General features: G+C 39.2%; 1 protein-coding gene across 3 annotated transcripts in view; it reads right to left on the bottom strand.

Moving 5' to 3' along the window:
- The window catches only part of LOC128738335 (protocadherin-like wing polarity protein stan), a 165,524-nt gene that overhangs the window by 40,323 nt on the left and 101,776 nt on the right, over positions 1–23,425 (bottom strand). For all 3 annotated transcript variants that reach the window (XM_053833384.1, XM_053833386.1, XM_053833385.1), the window contains 5 exons: positions 15,691–22,324; positions 15,118–15,338; positions 14,521–15,054; positions 14,103–14,460; positions 7,795–7,864 (listed from right to left, as the gene is read on the bottom strand). In XM_053833384.1, coding sequence (XP_053689359.1) covers positions 7,795–7,864; positions 14,103–14,460; positions 14,521–15,054; positions 15,118–15,338; positions 15,691–22,324 — 7,817 coding nt within the window. The remainder of the gene's footprint in view (positions 1–7,794; positions 7,865–14,102; positions 14,461–14,520; positions 15,055–15,117; positions 15,339–15,690; positions 22,325–23,425) is intronic.

The following is a 23,425-nucleotide window of genomic DNA, read 5'->3' as shown; positions in this document are numbered from 1 at the left end:
AAAAACCCAAGATAGAATATTTTAAGACCTTCTTTAAATTCATTGTCTTGATCAATACTAACAACCTGTGAAGAAACATCTGAGGTGCATGAAAGTTAAATAATAAGTGCCTTCGGACATAGCGTGACCCGTAGATTTTAAGGTTTTTATTATCCTAGTGCTGTCAAGTTACTACCAACGTCTAGTCTCATAACAGTGTAACTTAAGGCAGGTAAAGGCATATAAGCTTAGTTTTGAACCTCTATTTTATCACACAGTCAAATTTTAGGTGAAATAATTGACTCAAAAATTATTATATAATTTTTTTTGCAATATGGCCACCGCCCCGGTTATGAAACAGTTGAGTTCCCCTGTTGTGAAACATCTTGAAAGTCAATTATTTTATTCTTCATTGATCATACACTTCTTTAATTGGGGCATTATGAGCCTTTATGGCAGTAGGATTCATTTGGGTATAGCAAAAACTCAATTCCTTGTAACACATGTAACAGGCCAATGCATTTCAAATACGCCAATATAACTGCTTGCTTTTTTACATACATTCGTCGCTATTCAGATTTAGACGATTGAACGAAGAAATTGATCAATGATTTTGTATTTTTAGTATTTTCCTTGAAGAAATGATTTCAATTTTTGATTTTCCTTCAACATTTCCTTCAATTTGTTCTCGTCTTTCTTGCGAAGTGTGCAAAGTAATAACCGACCACATTCGTCTGAAGAGTATTTGAGCAGTTTGCCGCTATTCGATCTGAACATGCTGATGTTTAACTTTTCGCTGAGTGATGTGGTGCTGAAGCTGCAATCAATTGACGCATCGAAAGGCGCCGGTTCTGACAAACTGCCACCACTCCTCTTCAGAAATTGTGCTACGACGCTTGCGATTCCAGCGAGGATTATTTTTAATTTATCCATGGCGGAGGGAATTTTTCCGAGTGCTTGGAAGACTGCCGCAATTACGCCCGTCCATAAAGCAGGAAGTACCCATGGCGTCACCAACTACCGTGGTATTTCGATTCTGAGCTGCTTACCGAAGGTTTTCGAAAGTCTTATCCACGATTCGCTTTACCCGAAGGTTCATCATATCATTTCGGAATGGCAGCATGGGTTTGTGAAAAAACGTTCTACGTTTACAAACTTGATGGCGTATGTCATTTCACTGACAAACGCACTTGAAAAGCGTCAGCAAGTCGATGCCGTTTATGTCGATTTTGCTAAAGCGTTCGACAGGGTGCCACATTTTCTGTTGGTATCGAAGCTAGAAAGGATGGGATTTCCTGAGTGGCTAACACGGTGGATACTGTCGTATCTTACCGATCGCAGTGCGTTTGTACGTATAGATGGAACTAGTTCGCAGCCATTTGAGATTCAATCCGGTCTGCCCCAAGGAAGTCACCTTGGCCCATTGCTGTTTATCCTTTTTGTAAATGATTTGTGTAGCATCATAAAATCTTCCAAGTATATGTACGCAGATGACCTGAAGTTCTTTCGAGTAGTAGCATCAAGAGTTGACTGCTGTGCTTTACAATCCGACATCGATTCCCTGCTAAGTTGGTGTGTGATTAATGGAATGGACGTGAACGTGCAGAAATGCAACATTATTTCATTCTGTAGGAGTAGGAATGTCATATCATTTGACTACACGATGGAAATGGACAGCATCAACCGTGTCGAAACTGTGAAAGACTTGGGCATCCTCTTGGACAGTAAATTATGTTTTGCTCAACACATTGCCGTTACTACTGCTAAGGCTTACGCTATGCTAGGCTTCATCAAAAGGAATACGCAGCAGTTCAACGATATCTACTGTCTGAAATCGCTTTACTGTTCAATCGTGCGCAGTATTCTTGAATACGGGGTGCTTGTGTGGGCACCTTATTATGCTGTTCAAATCAACCGGATAGAACGAATTCAGCGTCAATTCGTTCGGTACGCTCTGCGCAGGTTACCCTGGGATGATCCTGTTCGTCTACCTCCGTACGAAAACAGATGCGTGCTTATACGTCTACCCACTCTGACAAATAGGAGAAGTATGTTGCAACGATTATTTATCTACGATCTTCTGGAAAATAACGTGGATAGCCCGGAGCTACTAGGTCAAATTCGGTTCAACGTACCTCCTAGGCTTACCCGTCGAGCGGATTTCTTCCGGCTTCCTTTACACCGTACTCTTTTCGCCCGAAATAACCCGATTAATGTGTGTTCCCGCGAATTTAATAGTGTATCTGACTGGTATGAGTTTAATGTAACTAGAACAACTTTTAAAAATAGAATAAGTTTACATGTCTGTACGATATAATCGAAGACCAGGAAATAAAATTAAAATTAAACATTTCCATATATTCTTTTCTGTTTTAACGATTTCCCGAGTTGTTTCACAACCAGGGACACTTGTTTTTTAGCTACAAAAAACATGTTTTAAAATTTTGCTGTAACTTTTGTGTTTAAAACAAAAACCATATACTTCCTTTGGCAAAAATATAGGTAAACTTTTCAATGCTTCAAAAAGATTTAAAATTAGATGATCCGATCAAAAGCTATGGCCAAAAAACAAAACCTGTTTCATAACCGGGGACACGGTTTATTTTTATGATTTTTGAATTAGCGTGGTTTTTTATGGCGATTCTTGCGTTTTTTCACATCATTTTTCGAATTAGCGCGGTTTTTGTACATCTTTTTTCGAATTAACTCGGTTTTTCAGCGATTTTAAAATTTGAGTTGTTTTTTCGGGTATTTTTAATTAACACGATTTTTATCGACGATTTTTGAATAAACGCGGTTTTTTTACATTTTTCGAATTAACGCGGTTTTTTAAACGTTTTTTTACACGGCACGTATCCCCTGCATAAAAAAAGACTTGAGTGTATTTTGATTTTGGGTGTGTCTCAATATTCGTAAACACCGTATGAGAACGCGTAATAGAACAGGAACAATCCTTAACTTAAAGCTTTGTATATGTATATGTGGAATGTATAACATAAACATTCCACTAGCTATGCAACTTTATTAAAAATGTATTTTGAAACTGTTTCCAATGACAAGAGTGCTGTTGCAATCCTTCGGATTTGCGCGCACCTCAATATCGATAATATCGTTATCATTGTCATCCGATGACACTGACGTCTGAGAGAGAAGATAAACTTCCGGGTGAGACAAAAAGTTATCTAAAAAGTTCTGCAAAAAGATTTACATGCTTTATTCTTAGTTCTATTATTCTCAAACATTATTAAAAACTAAAAGTGTTACTGATTAAAATTATAATTTGATTATCACGATTGCGCTAGAATACGTTGTTTTCATATATGAGGTTAGTTATAAAGAATTATATTATAATCTCGGCCTAACGTATAATTTACTTAACCCTAATTTAGAAGTGCCACAATCGGCAAACATCCAGGTCGAATGCAAAGAAAAACGGAAAAGAATCATTAAATGTAAGGTTACACAATTTATATTTCTTAAAGTAAACGATGTATCTCCGTAGGATATTTTTAGAAAGGACAAGGAGCTGCGTTGAATCAAAAAATTGACGAGTATATCGATTGCGGCTATATACGTAAACTGACCGAAGCAGAATGCATTACACCACAACAGCCGGTATGGTATTTACCGGTGTTCCCAGTAATCAATTGGAACAAACCGAGTAAAATACCGTTTGTCTGGGATGCTGCCGCAAAAGCTCACGGTGTTTCTCTAAATTCATTTCTGTGCAAGGGCCCGGATCTACTCACTCCTCTCACTGCAATATTGTATCAGTTCAGAGAGTTTCGAGTGGCACTCAGTGGGGACATACGTGAGATGTTCCTCCAAGTTGGAATCATCGAACGCGATCAGCATTGCCAACGCTTTTTTGGTGGAATAAAGATGATAGCCGTAAATTGGATGTATACATTATGCGGGTAATGAGCTTTGGAGCTCGTTGCTCCCCGAGCAGTGCTCAATTTGTCATGAACCGAAATGCTCAGCGGTTCACCACCGAGTATCCAGTCGCAGCCGATGTAATTAAACATAAGCATTACGTCGATGACTTACTTGTGAGCGTAGTGGACGAAAGAGAAGCGCTGAAACTAGCAAAAGATGTACGCATGATACACCAACATGCGGGCCTTGAAATACGCAATTGGGTATCTAACTCGGCGCTACTTCTCGGTGCCCTTAAAGGAGACGCGACTGAGGAACTGAATCTGGATATAGCTGCAGAACTAGCAACGGAAAAAATATTGGGCATGTGGTGGTGCACAGCAGGAGATTATTTCACGTACAAAATTAACTGGAACCGGTACGATGAAAAGTTATTGTCAGGCGAAAGACATCCAACTAAACGAGAGCTTTTAAGTGTACAGATGTCGCTGTTCGACCCATTGGGTCTGATTTCTCAATTCGTAATGTTTCTCAAAGTTACACTCCAGGATGTTTGGCGCTCTGGTGAGTTGGGATGACCCATGGAACCAGAGTTTGATAGGTGGAAAGCTTGGCTAAATGTTCTTCCGTTAGTCGAGCAAGTACAGATCCTGCGATGTTATCGCCTTACAACGTCTACGAGTACTCAGAACGAAATACAGATGCACACATTTTGCGACGCCAGCGAAAGCGGAATTGCCGTTGCTTTATATCTTCGGTTCTGTGAAAGGAATAACAAAGAATGTATGTTGGTGAGTGCGCGAACCAGAGTATCTCCTTTCAAATTTACCTCCATCCCGAGACTCGAACTTCAGGCTGCTGTAGTCGGTGCACGTCTTGCGAAATCAGTTTTGGACTCTCTCTCTATAGCTCTCGTGCATTGTGACCTACGATTAAGGGGTTACAAAGTCTCTAAACAAGTATACTGGACAGATTCTAAAGACGTTCTCTATTGGCTGCGGTCGGATCACAGGAGATACAATCCATTTGTAGCTGTCCGAGTCAGTGAAATATTAGAGCTGACAGAGCTGAACGAGTGGCATTGGGTGCCGACAAAAGAAAATGTTGCCGACGACGGAACAAAGTGGGTTCGACAACCAGATTTATCGAAATCGAGCAGGTGGTTTAGAGGTCCCAGTTTCCTCTGGGAAAGCGAAGATCAATGGCCAAAAGAAGTCAGCTGTGTGAGCCAGACTATTGAGGAACTCCGTCCACATTTACTTCATCATAGAATCATGTTCGAACCAGTAATGACGATGGATCGCTTTTCAAAATGGACGCGGCTTGTACGAGCTGTAGCAAATGCGCTACGATTGGTAAGGAATGCCCGAGCGAAAGGGAGAAAGTTGCCGAAATACAGCGGGATTTTGCTTCAAGAAGAACTACATCGTGCGGAGTTGATGGCTAACCGACAGATACAACAAGAATGCTTCGTGGACGAGTGGGCGATTCTAGAAGTAGCAAAATTGAATCAGAAGAAAATACAAATCTGCAAAAGTAGCCATCTTTATCGCTATAGTCCCTTTATGGGCGATCAACGAATCATTAGAATGCGCGGAAGAATCGACAACTGTGAGTTCGCTGATGCCAATCTGAAAAATCCCATCGTACTTCCAGCAAATCACCATGGAACCAAACTTATCATTCGTTACGTGCATGAAAAGTACCACCATATCTGAAAGGTTTTTGATCCCGAAACTCCGAGCAACCTGCAAACGAGTGAGGCGTGATTGCCAACACTGCAGGAACAAGAAGGCCGAACCTGTCCCGCCAGCGATGGGAAATTTACCGAGTGGAAGACTCGCTGCATACTGCCTTCCGTTCTCATTCGTAGGAATAGACTACTTTGGGCCTATGATCGTCGTATTGGGGAGACGATCGGAAAAAAGATGGGGAGTGCTGATTACGTGTTTAACGACACGAGCCATCCACATCGAAATTGCGCATAGTCTTAGCACGTCTTCATGTATTTTAGCCATAAAGAACTTTTTTGCCCGCCGTGGAAAGCCTAACGAAATTTACAGCGATAATGCGACTAACTTTCAGGGAGCTAGTAAGGAGCTGCGGGATGCATGGCGTGCAGTAGACGAAAATAAAATTATGGAGGAGTTTGTAAGCAGCACCACGTCGTGGAAATTCATCCCCCCAGCGTCCCCTCACATGGGGGGGAGCTGGGAGAGATTAATTCAGACTGTAAAAAGGAATCTGAATGCAATCCTACCAAAGCGAACGCCTACTGATGAAGTCCTGCGAAATGCACTAATGGAAATCGAGAACAAGGTAAACTCCCACCCACTGACATACGTTCCTATAGACAATGAAAGTGCACCCGCAATCACGCCGAACCATTTCCTAGTTGGCTCGTCAAATGGTACGAAACCTGTTACAACACTCGACGATAGTGGAGCAGCAATACAGAAAGGTTGGCACATGTCCCAAGTGATAGCGAATGCCTTTTGGAAACGATGGCTCAACGAGTACTTACCTATACTAACCCGGCGGACTAAATGGTTTGCGAACATACCCCCGATCAAGGTGGATGATATTGTGGTGATAGTCGATCCTCAGCTTCCGCGGAAATGCTGGCCAAAAGGCCGCGTAATTTCAGTTGTGGCAGGACCAGATGGTCAGGTTAGGCGTGCAACGGTAAAGACATCAGCGGGAATCTACGAGAGACCTGCCGTGAAGTTAGCTGTTCTCAACGTACGGTGCGTAGAGGAGTAAAGCCTAATCGAGGAAACGTTTTACCGGGGGGAATGCTGCAACCCTTCGGATTTGCGCGCACCTCAATATCGATAATATCGTTATCATTGTCATAATTTACTTAACCCTAATTTAGAAGTGCCACAATCGGCAAACATCCAGGTCGAATGCAAAGAAAAACGGAAAAGAATCATTAAATGTAAGGTTACACAATTTATACTTCTTAAAGTAAACGATGTATCTCCGTAGGATATTTTTAATCTGCCAGCAAAAATATAGTGATTAAAAATAGAGAAATTCGTTCCATTTTCGACCCTATGCAACGGTTCTCCACAACAAGTGCGTTTAAATGTTTTCTTGTTTAGCAACATATATAAAATACAAGCAACATATATAAAATACATTATACAAGTATATTGTGGAAAGTGACCAGAAACAAATGTATCATCAGTCTTTCTTTATTTCACTTCAGTTGAAGTGTAAACATGAGTAGGTATATTATTTTGAATGAAAATAAATTACATATTGTCAATATTTCTAATTAAGCAGGAATGGAAATGTCAGTAATTTATGGACAAATTAATGGTGCTAAATTTAGCGATTGTGTTAGTGCTAAGGTAGCGGTTTGCGAAGCTAAAATTTTGGTAAGCTGTGTCCAACTCTTCTCAATGGTGATTAAGAAAACAAAATTAAGAAATCAAATAGTACTCAGATTATATTGTAGTAGAACGCGATGATAAGCCAGGGCAGGACAATAAAAGAGAATAAGTTACTAAAAATTACACGTTTTATTTTTTATTATTAACGTGCTTGAAATCACACTATACCTATTAGTTGTTTAACGCACTAATATTTTGAAATGCCGAGTATCAAAAATCGCAATCAATCCGTCGTTCACGCGCAGCCATTTGCTTGTCGCAAGTGAATGTATGTGATTTATCTTACATGCTTACATATTGTAACTTGAATTTTTTAACTTTTTTGCGGTTTTTTTACCCCTAGAAAGTCTTTTTTACGGACCACCCAGATATACACGATTAATCCTCGTCTATTTGCGAAGCGATTACATTTTTATCTAGATTATTACACCCGAGCCTATTGAAGTAACGTATTTATTAAATTTCATTACATTATGACTTAATTTTGTAAGAAGTACTTTTGCCCATAAATGATTAACTTAAAAATAGCACTTACCATTGGAACCAGGTAAATAAGACTCTGGAGCTTGACTTGACCATCGAGTAACATTCACATTAGGAAACAGCTGAAAGAAAAACAATCGAAAAGTCATTCAGCGAATAAAAATAAAGAATAAACTTAGTATCTTAGTCTTCGGCTTACTAATTCACGAATGAACGAGAAATTTAGGAGAAAATAGCATTTAATTCTGCTGCACTAAATACAGCAAACATTAAAGATGTTTGTGATCTTCTGGAGTGTGGACAGTCCGTGTACACTAACTTAACATTCTCATTGAAAATAATGAAACTGTAATCAGGGGTTCATAAGTACAACGCCTGCAACCTTTGAAACATAGAGATTTCTTTTAAAAATCACTTGTGTGCATCATAAAGGTTGAAATGGTAATGAATGACCAATTTCTGTTTTATTTCTATGAGAGTTCTTATCCTCCACAGGGGTGAGGGGTCTTCAAAATAGATTAATGCCCCCAAAAACCCCTACATGCCAAATTTGGTTCCATTTGCTTGATTAGTACTCCAGTTATGAGGAAATTTGTATATTATTTGTATGGGAGCCCCCTCCTAAAGAGGGAAGGGGTCTCAATTTACCATAGAAAAAAATCTTGCCTTTCGAAACCACTTCATTCCAAATTTGATTCCATTTGCTTGATTAGTTCTCGAGTTATGAGGAAATTTGTATTTCATTTGTATAGGAGCCCCCCTCTTAAAGTGAGGAGGGGTCCTAATTCATCACAGAAAAAAATTCTTGCCTACAAAAACACCTACATGCCAAATTTGGTTCCATTTGCTTGATTAGTTCTCGAGTTATGAGGAAATTTGTATTTCGTTTGTATAGGAGCCCCCCCTGTTAAAATGGGGAGGGTTCCTAATTCATCAAAGAAAAAATTCTTGCCCTCGAAAACTTTCACATGCCAAATTTGGTTCCATTTGCTTGATTAGTTCTCGTGTTATGAGGAACTTTGTATTTCATTGGTACAGAAGCCCCCCCTCCTAAAGTGGGGAGGGGTCCTAATTCATCATAGAAAAAAATTTTTGTCTACAAAAACACCCACATGCCAAATTTGGTTCCATTTGCTTGATTAGTTATCGAGTTATGAGGAAATTTGTATTTCGTTTGTATAGGAGCCCCCCTCCTAAAATGGGGAGGGGTCTTAATTCATCATAGAAAAAAAATTGTCTCCAAACACACCCACACGACAAATTTGGTTCCATTTGCTTGATTAGTTCTCGTGTTATGAGGAAATTTGTATTTCTTTTGTACAGGAGCCCCCCCTCCTAAAGTGGGGAGGGGTCCCAATTCATCATTGAAAAAAATTTTGTCTCCAAAAACACCCTCATGCCAAATTTGATTCTATTTGCTTGATTAGTTCTCGAGTTATGAGGAAATTTGTATTTCATTTGTATAGGAGCCCCCCTCCTAAAGCGGGGAGGGGTCCCAATTCATCATTGAAAAAAATTTAGTCTCCAAAAACACCCACATGCCAAATTTGGTTCCATTTGCTTGATTAGTTCTCGAGTTATGAGGAAATTTGTATTTCGTTTGTATAGGAGCCCCCCCTCCTAAAGTGGGGAGGGTTCTCAATTCATAATAGAAAAAAAAATTGTCTCCAAAAACACCTACATGCCAAATTTGATTCCATTTGCTTGATTAGCTCTCGAGTTATGAGGAAATTTGTATTTCGTTTGTATAGGAGCCCCCCCCCCTCTTAAAGTGGGGAGGAGTCCTAATTCACCATAGAAAATATTTTTGCCCTCGAAAACTTTCACATGCCAAATTTGGTTCCATTTGCTTGATTAGTTATCGAGTTATGAGGAAATTTGTATTTCATTTGTATGGAAGCCCCCCCTCTTAAAGGGCTCTCCCCTTTAGTCATAATGTAGTCATAATTCTACTTCTAAATAGGGGAGGAGTCCCGATTTACCATAGAATAAATTCTTGTCACCAAAAACACCCACATGCCAAATTTTGTTCTATTTGCTTGATTAGTTCTCGAGTTATGCAGAAATTTGTGTTTCATTTGTATGTGAGCCCCCCCCCCCTCTTAGTGGGGGGAGGGGTCTCTAACCATCACTTAAACCTTTCCTGGCCCCAAAAACCTCTACATGCAAATTTTCACGCCGAATGGTTCAGTAGTTTTTGATTCTATAAAGAACATCCCGACAGACAGACAGAAATCCATTTTTATATAGAAGACTAGCTGACCCGATAAACTTCGTATTGCCACAAATTAACCTGTGTTGTACATAAATCATGAATCTCGGATGATCTTTGTCACTATCTCGAGTTTTGCAAGCCCCCCAGTGGGCGGCGCTTCCGACGGCGGGTCACCGGCAACACTCGCGACCGGCTCGTCCTGAATGATCTAGTGTTACTATAGATAGTTTTTGTGGTCTTGTTATTGATTAATGTTTTATGGAAGAGTCTCGAATTTCTCGAGTTGGATTAGTTTTTGAGTTTCGCAAAAATTTCTGTTTTATTTGTATGAGAGTCCATATTCCCCTACCACAGGGGTGAGAGGTCTCTAACTATCATAAAATAAATTCAAGACTCAAAAATCTCCTACATGCTAAATTTGGTTCCATTTGCTTGATTAGTACTCAAATTATAAGGAAATTTGTATTTCATTTGTATGGGAGCCCACCCTCTTAAAAGGGAAAGGGGTCGTAATACACCACAGAAAAAAAATTCTGCCATCTAAAACTCTCACATGCCAAATTTGGTTCCATTTGCTTGATTAGTTCTAAAGTTATGAGCAAATTTGTATTTCGTTTGAATGGGAGCCCCCCCCCCTCCTAAAAAGGTAAGAAGTCCTAATTCATAATGGGAAAAATGGTTGCCTCCAAAAACACCCACATGCCAAATATGGTTCCATTTGCTTGATTAGTTCTCGAATTATGAGGAAATTTGTATTTCATTTGTGTAGAAGCCCCTCCTCTTGAAGTGTGGAAGGATCCTAATTCACCGTAGAAAATATTTTTGCCTCCAAAAACCTCCACATACCGAATTTGGTTCTATTTGCTTGATTAGTTCCCGAGTTATGGGGAAATTTGTATTTCATTTGTATTGGAGCCCCCCCTCCTAATGTGGGAAGAGGTCCTAATTCATCACAGAAAAAAATCTTGCCTCCAAAAACACCTACACGCCAAATTTGGTTCCATTTGCTGGATTAGTTCTCGAGTTATGAGGAAATTTGTATTTCGTTTGTATAGGACCCCCCCTCCTAAAGTGAGGAGGGGTCCCAATTCATCATTGAAAAAAAAATTGTCTCTAAAAACACACATATGCCAAATTTGGTTCAATTCGCTTGATTAGTTCTCAAGTTATGAGGAAATTTGTATTTCATTTGTACAGGAGCCCCTCCTCTTAAAGTGGGGAGGGGTCCTAATTCACCATAGAAAATTTTCTTGCTCTCGAAAACCTTCACATGCCAAATTTGGTTGCATTTGCTTGATTAGTTCTCGAGTTATGAGGAAATTTGTATGGAAGCCCCCCCTCTTAAAGGGGAGAGGAGTTATAATTCCTCTTATAAAGAGGGGAGGGGTCTCAATTCACCATGGAATAAATTCTTGTCACCAAAAAAAACACCCACATGACAAATGTTGTTCTATTTGCTTGATTAGTTCTCGAGTTATGCAGAAATTTGTGTTTCATTTGTATGGGAGCCCCCCCTCTTAGTGGGGGGAGGGGTCTCTAACCATCACTAAAACCTTTCCTGGCCCCAAAAACCTCTACATGCAAATTTTCACGCCGATTGGTTCAGTAGTTTTTGATTCTATAAGGAACACAGGACAGACAGACAGACAGACAGACAGAAATCCTTCTTTATAGGTATAGATTTGCAATTTTGTTTTCATAAGGGAACCTCTTCCCCTTGCCCCTACGGCTCCTTGAAGATAGTCGTTCAAAAAAACCATGAATTCCGGTACCATGGATTGGCGCTGGCGGGCTTATCCGAATTGAAAAATTCCAAAACGACATGAAAGAACATTAAATTATCTCGTGTTTGATCCATCCTTTTTTAGAATTCGAACACATAACAAAATGGCGGACATTGAAACATAAAAGTGTGGTTTTTAAGCGAAAAAATTGACTTTAAACATTTCTAAAAAATACAAAAATTACAATATCAAGAAAAGGATGGGTCAAACACTAGATAATTTTGTTGGCTTTCAAACAAAAAAAGAATCATAAGAATTGCTTGAGCCGTTCTTGAGATATTTATGGTACCGACTTTCAAAACCTGGTTTCGAGAAAAACGACGTAGAAGTTTTTACTCGTTGTTTAATCGCTCCAGACACGCGCGGTACAAATAGCTGTAACTTTGTCAATATTTGGAATTCATGCAAACGACTTCAAACACATATGGTCAAAATGTTAATCTTTCGAAATAATCAATAAAAAAAATTTAGGTTTTAAAAAATTGAAAAGGTACTATGCCCCCTTAACAGAAGGCAGTTAGTATCCCTCTTATCTTTTGATCCATCTTATCTTTTAATCAATGATGGTTAAAATTTTTGTACAATACTAATTTTGTACAAATTAAGTTTATATTATTTTAAGCATAAAATGACATATGTTAGCTAACTAATTAGGAAGACTTTTTAGTTTCAAAACTAGAGGCTACAATGTACAAACACTATGAAGCAACTACGAAAAAGGATGAGTGATAGTTAGTTTTATCAATATAATTAAGTTTTTATTTAGGCTATAAATCAAGCCTACTTTCAATATCCCGTGCTTATAGATTAATTATAAACGGAGATACTATAGTGACAACAAGCAGTTTTATGGAATATACAACGGCGTGTTCATTGGTGGTAGGCAATGATAGCTACCGCCAGTGATGTCTCGGAGCGCAAAACTAGGTCCATTCTAAAATCAATACTAGGTCCATTCAAGATCAAAAAAGGGGGTTAACATTTTTAAGGAATTTGAAGATTTTACTGAACTTTTAAATACCTAAATTGAAATTACACATATTTTAGCATCATTTTAAGAGTATTGTTTTATTTTAAACCAGAAGGGTTCTGGGTAGTAACAGTTTGAAAATACTCTATGGTGACTGCCAAAACGCTGAAAACAGCTACTTTTAAATAAGCGGCAATAAAGTGGTTTTGGCTATAATTTTAACTTAATTTTAGTATATTTACGTTCAGAAATGATTAAAGATAAACATAAAAGCTAAATACAGTACAAAGACTTGATAATTATATCCTAAAATTCTTATTTAAAAATAGGTCCATTCAAGATTAGAATTCGACTAGGTCCATTTCAAAATCATTTATCCTATATGCAACATATATACATGCTACATGCGTTGTATGTAACATTTATCAAAGTAGTAACATTGCATACGTTCAATTCTCAAAAGATTGTGCATTTCAAAACAATTTAACAAAATCGAGAACACAAACTATTGCTTTCCTGCTACCTTACTGAAATTAAAGATGGTTTTTATTATCCATGGTTTCCCACGTTGAAGGGGTTTTACCAATCCAATCCTATTTTATCAACAGCACATCTTTCCACTACGCTTCTAATGAAACGGCAAGCATGCGTATTCCTACAGAGTCGTATTGTAACCGAACACTGCAGCTGTAGCACATTTTTCCAACACAGATATCAAGTTCGCCGAGGTTTAATCGTCTCGCAGCGAAGAATTTGCGATCTGTTGGGACAACGAACTTGTGTCATTTTTTCTGGCACACTTCCCTAACACAGAGATCAAATTGGACTAGGTTTAATCGCGTTCGTAAGAAATCTGCTGGCACGTGGGGGCTTTGTTACTCTCTCTGGCGTACTTCCCAAGCAAGGACATCAAAATTCTCTAGGTTGAACCGCGGTGTTAAGAAATCTTGTTAAAATGAGGAAACTGTCACTTATTTTGGCATACTTCCCAAGCACAGATATCAAATTGGTATAGGTTTAGATCGTCGTAAAGAATCTTCCAACCAATCACGAAGCGAGAATTCTGGTAAAACAGGTTCATTATTTTCATTTTTTTAATAGTTCAACACCAAGAATCCATACTTTACTTTATTTGGGTCAATTCTTAGAAGATTTTCCGATCGATTGGTGTAAGAATATTGAAAATCGATCGGAAAACCACTGAGCTATTAGCGCTCAAAACCTTTCATTTTTCGTGACGCTCGCATTTTTCGATTTTTTGGAATGACACCCTATCTCAAAGCTTGCCGTAAGACGTAGTCCTACGTCAAAAGTAGATTTTGGTGAAATTGGTTTTTACGTCAACTATGCATCCATGGGTAGTGTGGACGCAGGGCTTATATAATACTAACCTGTGGACTTTGAACAACATTTAATTCAGGAGGTGTAGTAGTGACATGTTCAGTGATATTTGGTAAATATGATGTAGAACATACTCCAGTACTACGATGAGTGCTACTATTACGGCCCACACGCGACTCTTCATCATCACTTGAATGACTGGAGGCTAGTTCGAGACTCCGACCATCGGTTTCACTCCCGGAATCTGAGTCACGTTTATGACGCCTTCCCTTTCGATAACTATCCCCTACTTCTTTAATCTTTCTTAATGCAGTACCATCATAGCCTCGCATATACGACGGTACCCCGTCGCTGTTTGAGTTGTAGTTTGACGTCGATGTAGAAGTATTTCGAAATTGGCCATCACTCCTGTAACGTTATAAGTAAATCGTTTAGAGATCGTTTGACAGCTTAGTAAAAAAAACAAACCTATAAGGACTCGAACTGGTTTTAGCGGTACTTCTAGAAGTAGTACTGGAAGTGCTGATTCCTATATTACGTCTAGCTGTATCATACTGACTTGTAAATCCTGGTGTTTTTTGTCCGTTTATGTTTTGCGCGCTGTTGCATACTGCGAGTGATGAATCCAACAGTGGAACTTTGCGGCCCATGCATCTTAAGAAAGTTCGATGTAAATTTTCTCTAACGCGTTTGTTAATGATGCAGTATCCGATTACTGAGAAAAAGGCATGTACTATCACAGTTACAGACAATAAAATTTTCAGAAGCTGTGAACTCTCAGATGCAGCAAGGACTGCTAGTACCCACATGATGCCCATCAATGGAAGAGACACAACTGAAAGCCAGAGTAAGGTACGCAAATTTCCAAATCCCATTACATGATCCTTTATCGTAAAGGCAGCCTTTACAGATAAAAATAAGATTAAGAGATTAGCTACTGACATCACTACGATTGGACCCACAAGCCACCAGATAACAGATTCGTATACTGAAAGCCAACAACTGAAAAATAGGAACGTTTTTAAAAGCTTACAATTTTTCTGCAATTAGGCATCATTAACTTACAACATATTATTTCCATATTCATGCACACGCACACCGACGGAAAGCCCCACCAAAAGTGCTGGAGCTCCATATCCTAGTGTGTAATAAAATCCCATTGGTCCGTGATTAATATCTCGCATTTCGGTTAGCATGCGATATAGATGTACGCAATCCACTGTTGTCCATGCAAATGCTGCAAGCCATGCATAATGCATTGCTATAGCCATTAGCTTGCAAGAAAACTGAGAAAAAAAAAGTAAATAAATCGGGATGTCTATAAGAAGTATGTAATTATCATCATTAATTGGGAAATTACAAATATACTCTATCGTGACTTGGCATCGTGTAATGCGTCCGTTCTCCATCATGGCTACCAGTCGGTTGGAATTGGTAATGGAGAAAGGACGCATTGCCCAATGTGGCATAACAACATAGATGGGCTATTTTTAACAAGATTCAATTGAATCACTCGAAAACCATCTTATTCAATAAAATGTTATAACTTTTCTCTATTTAACGATACCAATTAGTAAATATTTCTAGAGAAATAAATCTGAATTAGGTTATCAAATTGAATCACAAATTAGCGCTTACCTCATTGTCAACTAACTCTCGGCGAGCCTGAATTCCAACAAAGAAAAGTAATTCTGCAATGAATATGCAGAGTAGCAGATTCTGATGAATTGCATTTGAATTTGTTTGAAGTCCTCGAAGTAACAATAGCGATAAAATCACGACAAAAAGCATCGGCAGTGACATGAGAAATGCTGAATATGATGTTATCTGCACAAGCAGTGATGGTTCGGGAATGTCCTCCGGATCAATTACATCCACTAGAACAGCATAACTAGATACTTGGCTGCACGTGCAATTTATTATTACTGTATCATTCAATGTAAGCAGATCATAATCAGGAATCTCTGTCTGGCAACCCAAGCGAGTCCATAGATTAAGATGACTATTCCAACGAACGCATTGCGGATTTGAGCGCGAACCAAACCAATTTCGTGGAATTTGCAGCCACATTTGTAATTTTATTGACTGAGGAAAATGAGGATTTCCCAACGGCTTGTATTCAATTGGTTTACTCTGAATAATATCGTCATCTAAATTAGGCGTAAATTGTTGAACTAAACTACGTTTTTTTATACTAGTGTACTTTTGCTTATCTATTCTACCTTTTGTATCACTTTGAGCAACAAGGGGTGATAAGATTACTGTATCAGGTGGATTCGATACTTCGAAAGGATTTTCGTCAAAACTCATTGCCATTTCATGATGATTGCCTAGGTGATCCATTTGTTCATGTTCACTTATATCATGTATAGATATTTTAATTTCATTTGCCAGTTTCTCATTAACTTGCTCGTGTAAAGTAGGATTAAAATCGCCTACTTCATTTTTACTATTCTTGTCTATAGAATTCAATTGTTCACTTGAGATAGTTTTGGATTCTATATGTTTGTTGCTCTCAGGTACCAGAATAACCAGAGATATTACTGCACTCGCAATTTGGATATCAATACCCCATCGTCGTGTAATGGTTTCATCAAAATTAGCAGGGAATATCGATCCCACACTTTTGTATTGCGCATAACACACAATTGCTCGATGATCGCTGACGGAATCTGTGACTTCATTTTTCTCAGGAGGTGAGATACCTAACATATCAAGAGGAATTACAATTTTACTGTTTCGATCAAACTTGCTCTTGTCCTGGATGTAGTTATTATATTTTGGAAAATGAATTTGCAATTGCTTATGTTTACTTGATTGTTGGAGGAATGTACTTGTATCTGGAAGGATTACACTTTCCGTTGTAAATAAGTTTGCTTTACTATTTTGTTGATGAAATTCCGTTAGCAACTGGGGCTCGTAACCGAATAATGACTCAGCTGTTACGACATCCATACCAAATGCAATGTTCTCATGAACAATTTCAAATGGGTTCGTGTAAGTATCATGTTGTGTACTCCCAAGTACAGTCATATATCTATTAAATGCATCAACGAGATCATCTGGTCCTCTCTGAGTGAGATCAGTAACCCGTTTCCATTCATTACGATAACGAGGATCTAATATGCTTCCGGCACTTTCTACTAGATTTTTAATAAAGTGTTTATCCTGACTATGTGACAAATTTAAGCCTCTTTGCATTATTTCATAATTAATTAATTCATGTAGCAATCGTTCAGTTATCAGTAGGTCTGCTCCATATAGCTTATCCTGATTAGGATGTTGATTATCGCCCAAATAGTTAAAATCCAAATCCTCTGGTTGCCAAAAAATATTTTTCGAAACAAACGAAGACTCCAGAAAATACATGTTTTTCATAGGGTGAGATTCTTTCCGGTCAACCCCTCCGAAACGGCCAACGCTTACACAGGCATGCTGCAAGGTAGCGGCAATTTTAACAGACACAAATGTATTCAACTCCAATCCCTCAGACTCAATTTGAGACAGCTGTTTGCGTAGATCCAAAAATTGTTCAGATGTACAGTTGAACATGTCGGGTTGTCCCCAACCACCCTGAACTAGATCACATTTACGTATGCCTTTCCCTCTGGCAGGGAGTGGACAGTTTTGAATTGCCGTCTCACCAAACGCAGTCCTAGGCCACCAAAGACCAGCTGCAAACGATTTCGGACAAGCGTCGTAAACCACTTCACAACCATTCAGCGTAACTTCAGCATAAGGATTAGAACAAGAATCACACCTTCTTCCAATGACTCCATCCCGACACTCGCACTGTCCGGAACTGTTACATGATTTCCCGTGAGAACCAACTGCGTAACATTCACATGGTAAACAGGCAGAATCATTCGCTTGCTGGTAATGGTTTTCCCTGCAGTAGCATTGACCTGTAATTTTGTTACAATCCGGATGGTAACCCTGCTTTAGATTACATTCACACGGTCCACAGCCTCTTTCTCCCCACCATCCAGCTGGACATGGTTTCTGTGTCACTATTTCGCAATACTCTCCGGAGCTAACAGTATTGTTACATTCGCATCGATAACCTCTCTTGGATAACGAATCGGAACGACAGGAGCCGTTGTCTGTACACGGTTTAGCTGTACAAACCGGTAAACAATCTTCACCAACATATCCATGAAGACATTCACAGTGAGCTTCATCCCAACTTGTAACGCAACGTGAATGCTCTGGACAATTATCTGGGCATTTTGCATTAGATTTACAACCATCAATAACATTCTCTCGAATAGTTGGCCTATTTAAAACCGACTGGCTACCACCAACACGGATATCTTGAATGCAACCCTCATAATATCCATAGTTACCGTATATAGTGCTGGTACTTTCAGAACCACCAATTACAATCCTCCCTACGTACAATCCTTGAATTTTTTGTGTTATTGGGAGTACAGCTGTACGTTGACCATAGTCTACTGAGAGCGATACTTCTGCGCCAAGCCATTTGATTTCAATTTGGTGCCAATTGCCATCCGCAAGATTTGTTCCAGCTAGGAACATTGGTTCTGCATTGTAAGTATAATACAATATACCATCGCGCAGCGAAATTATCGCAGTGCTGTTTTGTCCAACTTGTACTTGCATCAAAAATGCATCCTTTTGTCTGGTTTTGATAGACAATGCTGTAAGCCAGGGTAATTGAATTGGTCGCAGCAAAGGATTGAAACTTAAAATTCCATCTCCGTTAAAACGCCAAGGTATTGTCACTGATTCCTGACAAGCATTTCCAGTAAATCCATCAGGACAATCACATTCCCAACCTTCTCCCCATCCTTCGCGGCAAGTACCACCATTAAAACATGGCTCTGATGCACACGATGCTGATTTTTGTGGACAGCCCGTCATTGTTCCATTGTCAGCGATGAAAGCATTTAGATCAATGTACTTATGATCAATATAAACATCTGAAATACAGCCAATAAAATCGTGTGACTGAATCTGAAAATGCGAGAAGATTTTCGGTAGACCGCCAATTTGAAGCGGCCCTGTAAGGTCTAAAAAGCGATGACAAGACTCAGTTAGTGATACACATCTTTGCTCTAATACCATTGTAGTTTGGTTTGCACAATTCCATCGTTGACCAAGATTCGCTAGTGCAAGCGCGGTGTCACAATTATCAACTGATACTACAACGGTACGATTGAAATAGCTCACTTCAATCGAGTGCCAGTTTCCATCAGATATTTTTTTGTTTTGATCCACTATAACTGATTCTATTTTATCACCAAGTGAAAATGAGAACATAATTCTGCCATTGATAACTTCGAGAGCTATAAAGTCATGCTGTTCGTTGTATCTTCCATTGTACAAAAGTAAGCCGTTATCTCGCACCGTTGCAAAACTAAGTTTAATATTGAACCTGTGTCTCTGCTTCATACTCGGAAATGTCAAAAAGGAATGTCTTGAAAACGATCGTGATGCCAGCTCACACGTGCGAGTATAAGATGGGCTGCGAGGAGTATTCAACGTATGTGTTAAACAACTGTATCCATCACTGCATGTATCGGTTACGCATGGTTTAAGATTTTTTATTTGTGTTTCACAATTGACACCAGTGTATTGCTCTCGGCAAATGCATGCATATCCACCTTCTCTCCGGGTGCAGCTGCCACCATTGAAACAAGGATCAGAGTAGCACAAATCTACTTCAGTGTCGCATAAATAGTGTTCTTTGCTACCAGTAAAACCTTTAGGACACTTACAAGCAAACGTGTTCACTGGATATATTGGTCGAAATAATACTGTATCACTACTGATAAAACCAGACGCGTTGCCAAATTTGAGAACAGTTAGACATTGCTCGTAGTTCAAACATGGTTCCCGAACACATAGATTATCGTCGAAAGGCAGCACTTGAACAGTAGCCAATCTGGCTAAAATGGCCCGGTTAAGATACACTCTTTCTTGCAGGTATTGAGGAGAGTAGTATTCCTCAAAAGATACATCAGGGCGACGAGCTGAGAAGCTTACATTCAATATGCGACTATTAACATCGGTATCATCTTGTATGGAAAAAAGAAAGATATTTTCCTTCGGGCACGGGATAATGGCCGCTAGTCCATCAAGGAAAAAATTTAACAATGGTGATAGGAATGCTCCTTCCGTCATTTCGTCAAGCCGAACAGTTACTGAATTGAACAACATATCCTCAGTTACCAACCGTACGATCAATTGCATAATGGCTTTTGCTTCGTTGATACCGTCTGTTACAGACACTTCCATTGTTGCGAATTTTGGCACGTTGGTATTCAATTGGGGACTTAATGTCAAACCACCAGTTGAACTGTTCAATTTCACTAAATTTGCATTGTTGCCTGACAATATACGGTACGTCAGGCGATCAGTTACATCAGCATCGAAGGCTGGTATTTTTCCAATGACTCCACTTGGAAAGCAATCTCTAAAGTTGTTGAAAATCACCTGAAAATCTCTTAATATTGGTGCGTTATCATTTACGTCTGTTACAAGTACTTCCACATGAACGTCGTTCCGCAATGGCGGGCTTGCTGCTCTTATAATCAGCTCAAACTTCTTTTTTGTTGATTCGTAATCCAACTCAGTCATTGTTAATAACTGTGCTCTTTCCGAACCTGGTCTTGTGACCAGTGAAAAAGAGTTTGAGTCATCACCACCAATAATCGAATAATGAACAATCGCATTAACTCCCTCATCAGGATCATGGGCATGAATTTCTCCTACTACTGATCCGACCGGACTATTTTCAGGTACGTACAAAATAATCTTGTCACTCGAAAATGTTGGAGGGGAATCATTTACATCATCCAAGCGTATTTGAACTTCAACTGAGCTGCTGAGAGTGGGAGTTCCTTTGTCTGTCGCGAATGCTGTTAAATGGTAAACGGCAATACTTTCTCGATCCAGACCTTTATTAGTACGGATAACGCCAGAAACCGGATCCACAATAAAGGAACCGTCCTCCACATCTTTGGAACTCATAGTGTATTTAACTCTTCCATTTAAGCCCATATCAATGTCAGTGGCAGCTATCTGTATAACGGACGTCCCAATAAGTGCATCCTCTGGTATTGTGGCTTGATAAAGCGGAACTTTAAATTGTGGCGCATTATCATTGACGTCTGTGACACTTATTTCTACATCAGTAGTATCACTTAGCGACGGACTACCGCCGTCTCTAGCTGTTACTGTTAGCAGGTAGCCACTGATCGTTTCTCTATCTAACGGTGCACTTGTTATTATAGCTCCCGTTTGTGGATTTATACTAAATGGTTCGTGCGACCCAATGCCATTTACAGATTCGTCGTTCAGCATGTATGTGATTTGAGCATTTACGCCTACATCACTATCGGTTGCATAAACTATTAGAACAGTAGTACCAATCGGAGCATCCTCAAATACTGATGCTGTATAAGGAGCATTCTCAAATACTGGAGCAAAATTGTTAGCATCTGTAATATTAATGTTGACAATAGCTGTGTCCGTTCGTTGACCACTGTCCGTCGCTGTAATTGTGAGGGCAAATCTTCTTTCCTGTTTATAATCCAAAGGTTGAGCAATTGTTATTAGACCGCGACCATTTTGTGATGTTATTGAAAATCGACCTCTTGTATTTCCCGCCGTAATTTCATAGTGAAGTCGCGAATCTTCATCTGCATCGGTGGCAGTTACCGTTGCTACTGGTGTTCCTGGTGGTTGATCCTCTGCGATAGTCGCCTCGTAGTATTTTGGACTAAAAGCAGGATCATTGTCATTAATGTCTTGAATGGTCACCACTACCGAGGTGCTTGCTGATTTTGGAGGAATTCCTCCATCCACTGCAACAACCTGGAAGCTATATCGGCTCTGTTCTTCGCGATCCAATGGCTTAATGGTATGTATCCATCCAGTCCTTGCATCTACTGCCAAGGGTAAATTATCGTCTCTATCTTGTAGGCTATATGATATCTCAGCGTTGGATCCCTCGTCAGAATCGTATGCCTGAACTCTAACAATGTTGTACCCAACTGGAACGCTTTCTAAAACTGCCTCCTGAAACTGTGACGTATAGAAACGAGGTGCATTATCGTTGGCATCTAGAACATTCACTAGTAGTTGGGTAGTATTGCTGCGTGAAGGACTGCCTCCATCCTGCGCTCGAATGACCAATCGATAGCTGCGTACGCTCTCATAATCCAGAGGTTTCACAAGTGATACATCTCCGTTCATTGAATCGATGGAAAACTGGGACTGCGTGTTCCCGCCAATAATAGCGTATCTGAAAAAAAACATTAAAACAGATGTTAGAAGGAAGGCTCTTGCTATAATTCGAGTAATACAGGCGTTACACAATTATGGGTCACACACAATTATTAGTCACTTTTGACTTTAACTGTTCCTATTTCCGTTTTAATATTCCACATTAATCGAAAAAATGATTTTTCAATAGTAGATAAATTTATCTTGTACTACTAAACAAGTGAATAGTACGCCTTAGCGCCGAATAAAATATGTTTCAAATTTTTTCATTTTGCTAGATAATCCAGCTGTGAAACTATCACTCGAATTGTAAACATCTTAAAGTGCAGCTAGTAAATTCGTAAGCCTCGTAAATGCACAAATTAAAAAGAATCACATTTGAAAAATGATGTTCGTATCAAAACAAAGGTAGAATTTATATTCTCCAAGAGAATATATACTGCATGAAGAATCGTACAGAGCAATTCCAGCTCAACTAGCACTATGGTTTGACTAGACTATTTTTGATTATAATGAAATTTACCGGATGTGTTGGATACCACACACGAATTCATTTTCCACTAAACTTGATTTTTTTCGTCAAAAGTAACTGTTCAAAAAGGCGTATTTAGAAATGAGATTACTTTTTTTTCAAAAAATCATATCTTGAAAACTACTTTTTTTGTTTTTGATTATAGTCACTTTAACAGTTTAGGTCATTCGTGACTTCTGCGGGGTTGGGAATTGAACCCGGGTCCTCGGCGTGAGCGGCGTGAATGCTAATCACTACTCCGGGATTGACCCCATAGGTGTTGTCAATTTGATTTATTCAATAATTATTGAAAAAATTAAGGAAAAAGCTTACGTAAAAGGACGCTGTAATAGTACAGAACAGAAGTGGAAGTCCAAACGATTCGGCGATCAAAACTGGGAACAGAGACTTTTTTGTTTTTCTTTTTCTTTGGGAAGGTTTTCACAAAGAAGCGAATAACAGAAATATAAGCAAAACGCTCGCTGTCAATCGAATAGCAGATTTCACATGCTATCGTGTGCATTCGTGTGTTTTAGTGGGAAAAAGTGACTCGCTACCGCCAGGTTCGCTAGTATCTGTAGAAAGTAGCATGTACGTGTTTGGATTTCT

Source organism: Sabethes cyaneus, chromosome 2, assembly GCF_943734655.1.
Source record: "Sabethes cyaneus chromosome 2, idSabCyanKW18_F2, whole genome shotgun sequence".
Lineage (NCBI taxonomy): Eukaryota > Metazoa > Arthropoda > Insecta > Diptera > Culicidae > Sabethes > Sabethes cyaneus.
This window is presented reverse-complemented; position numbering and strand designations above follow the sequence as displayed.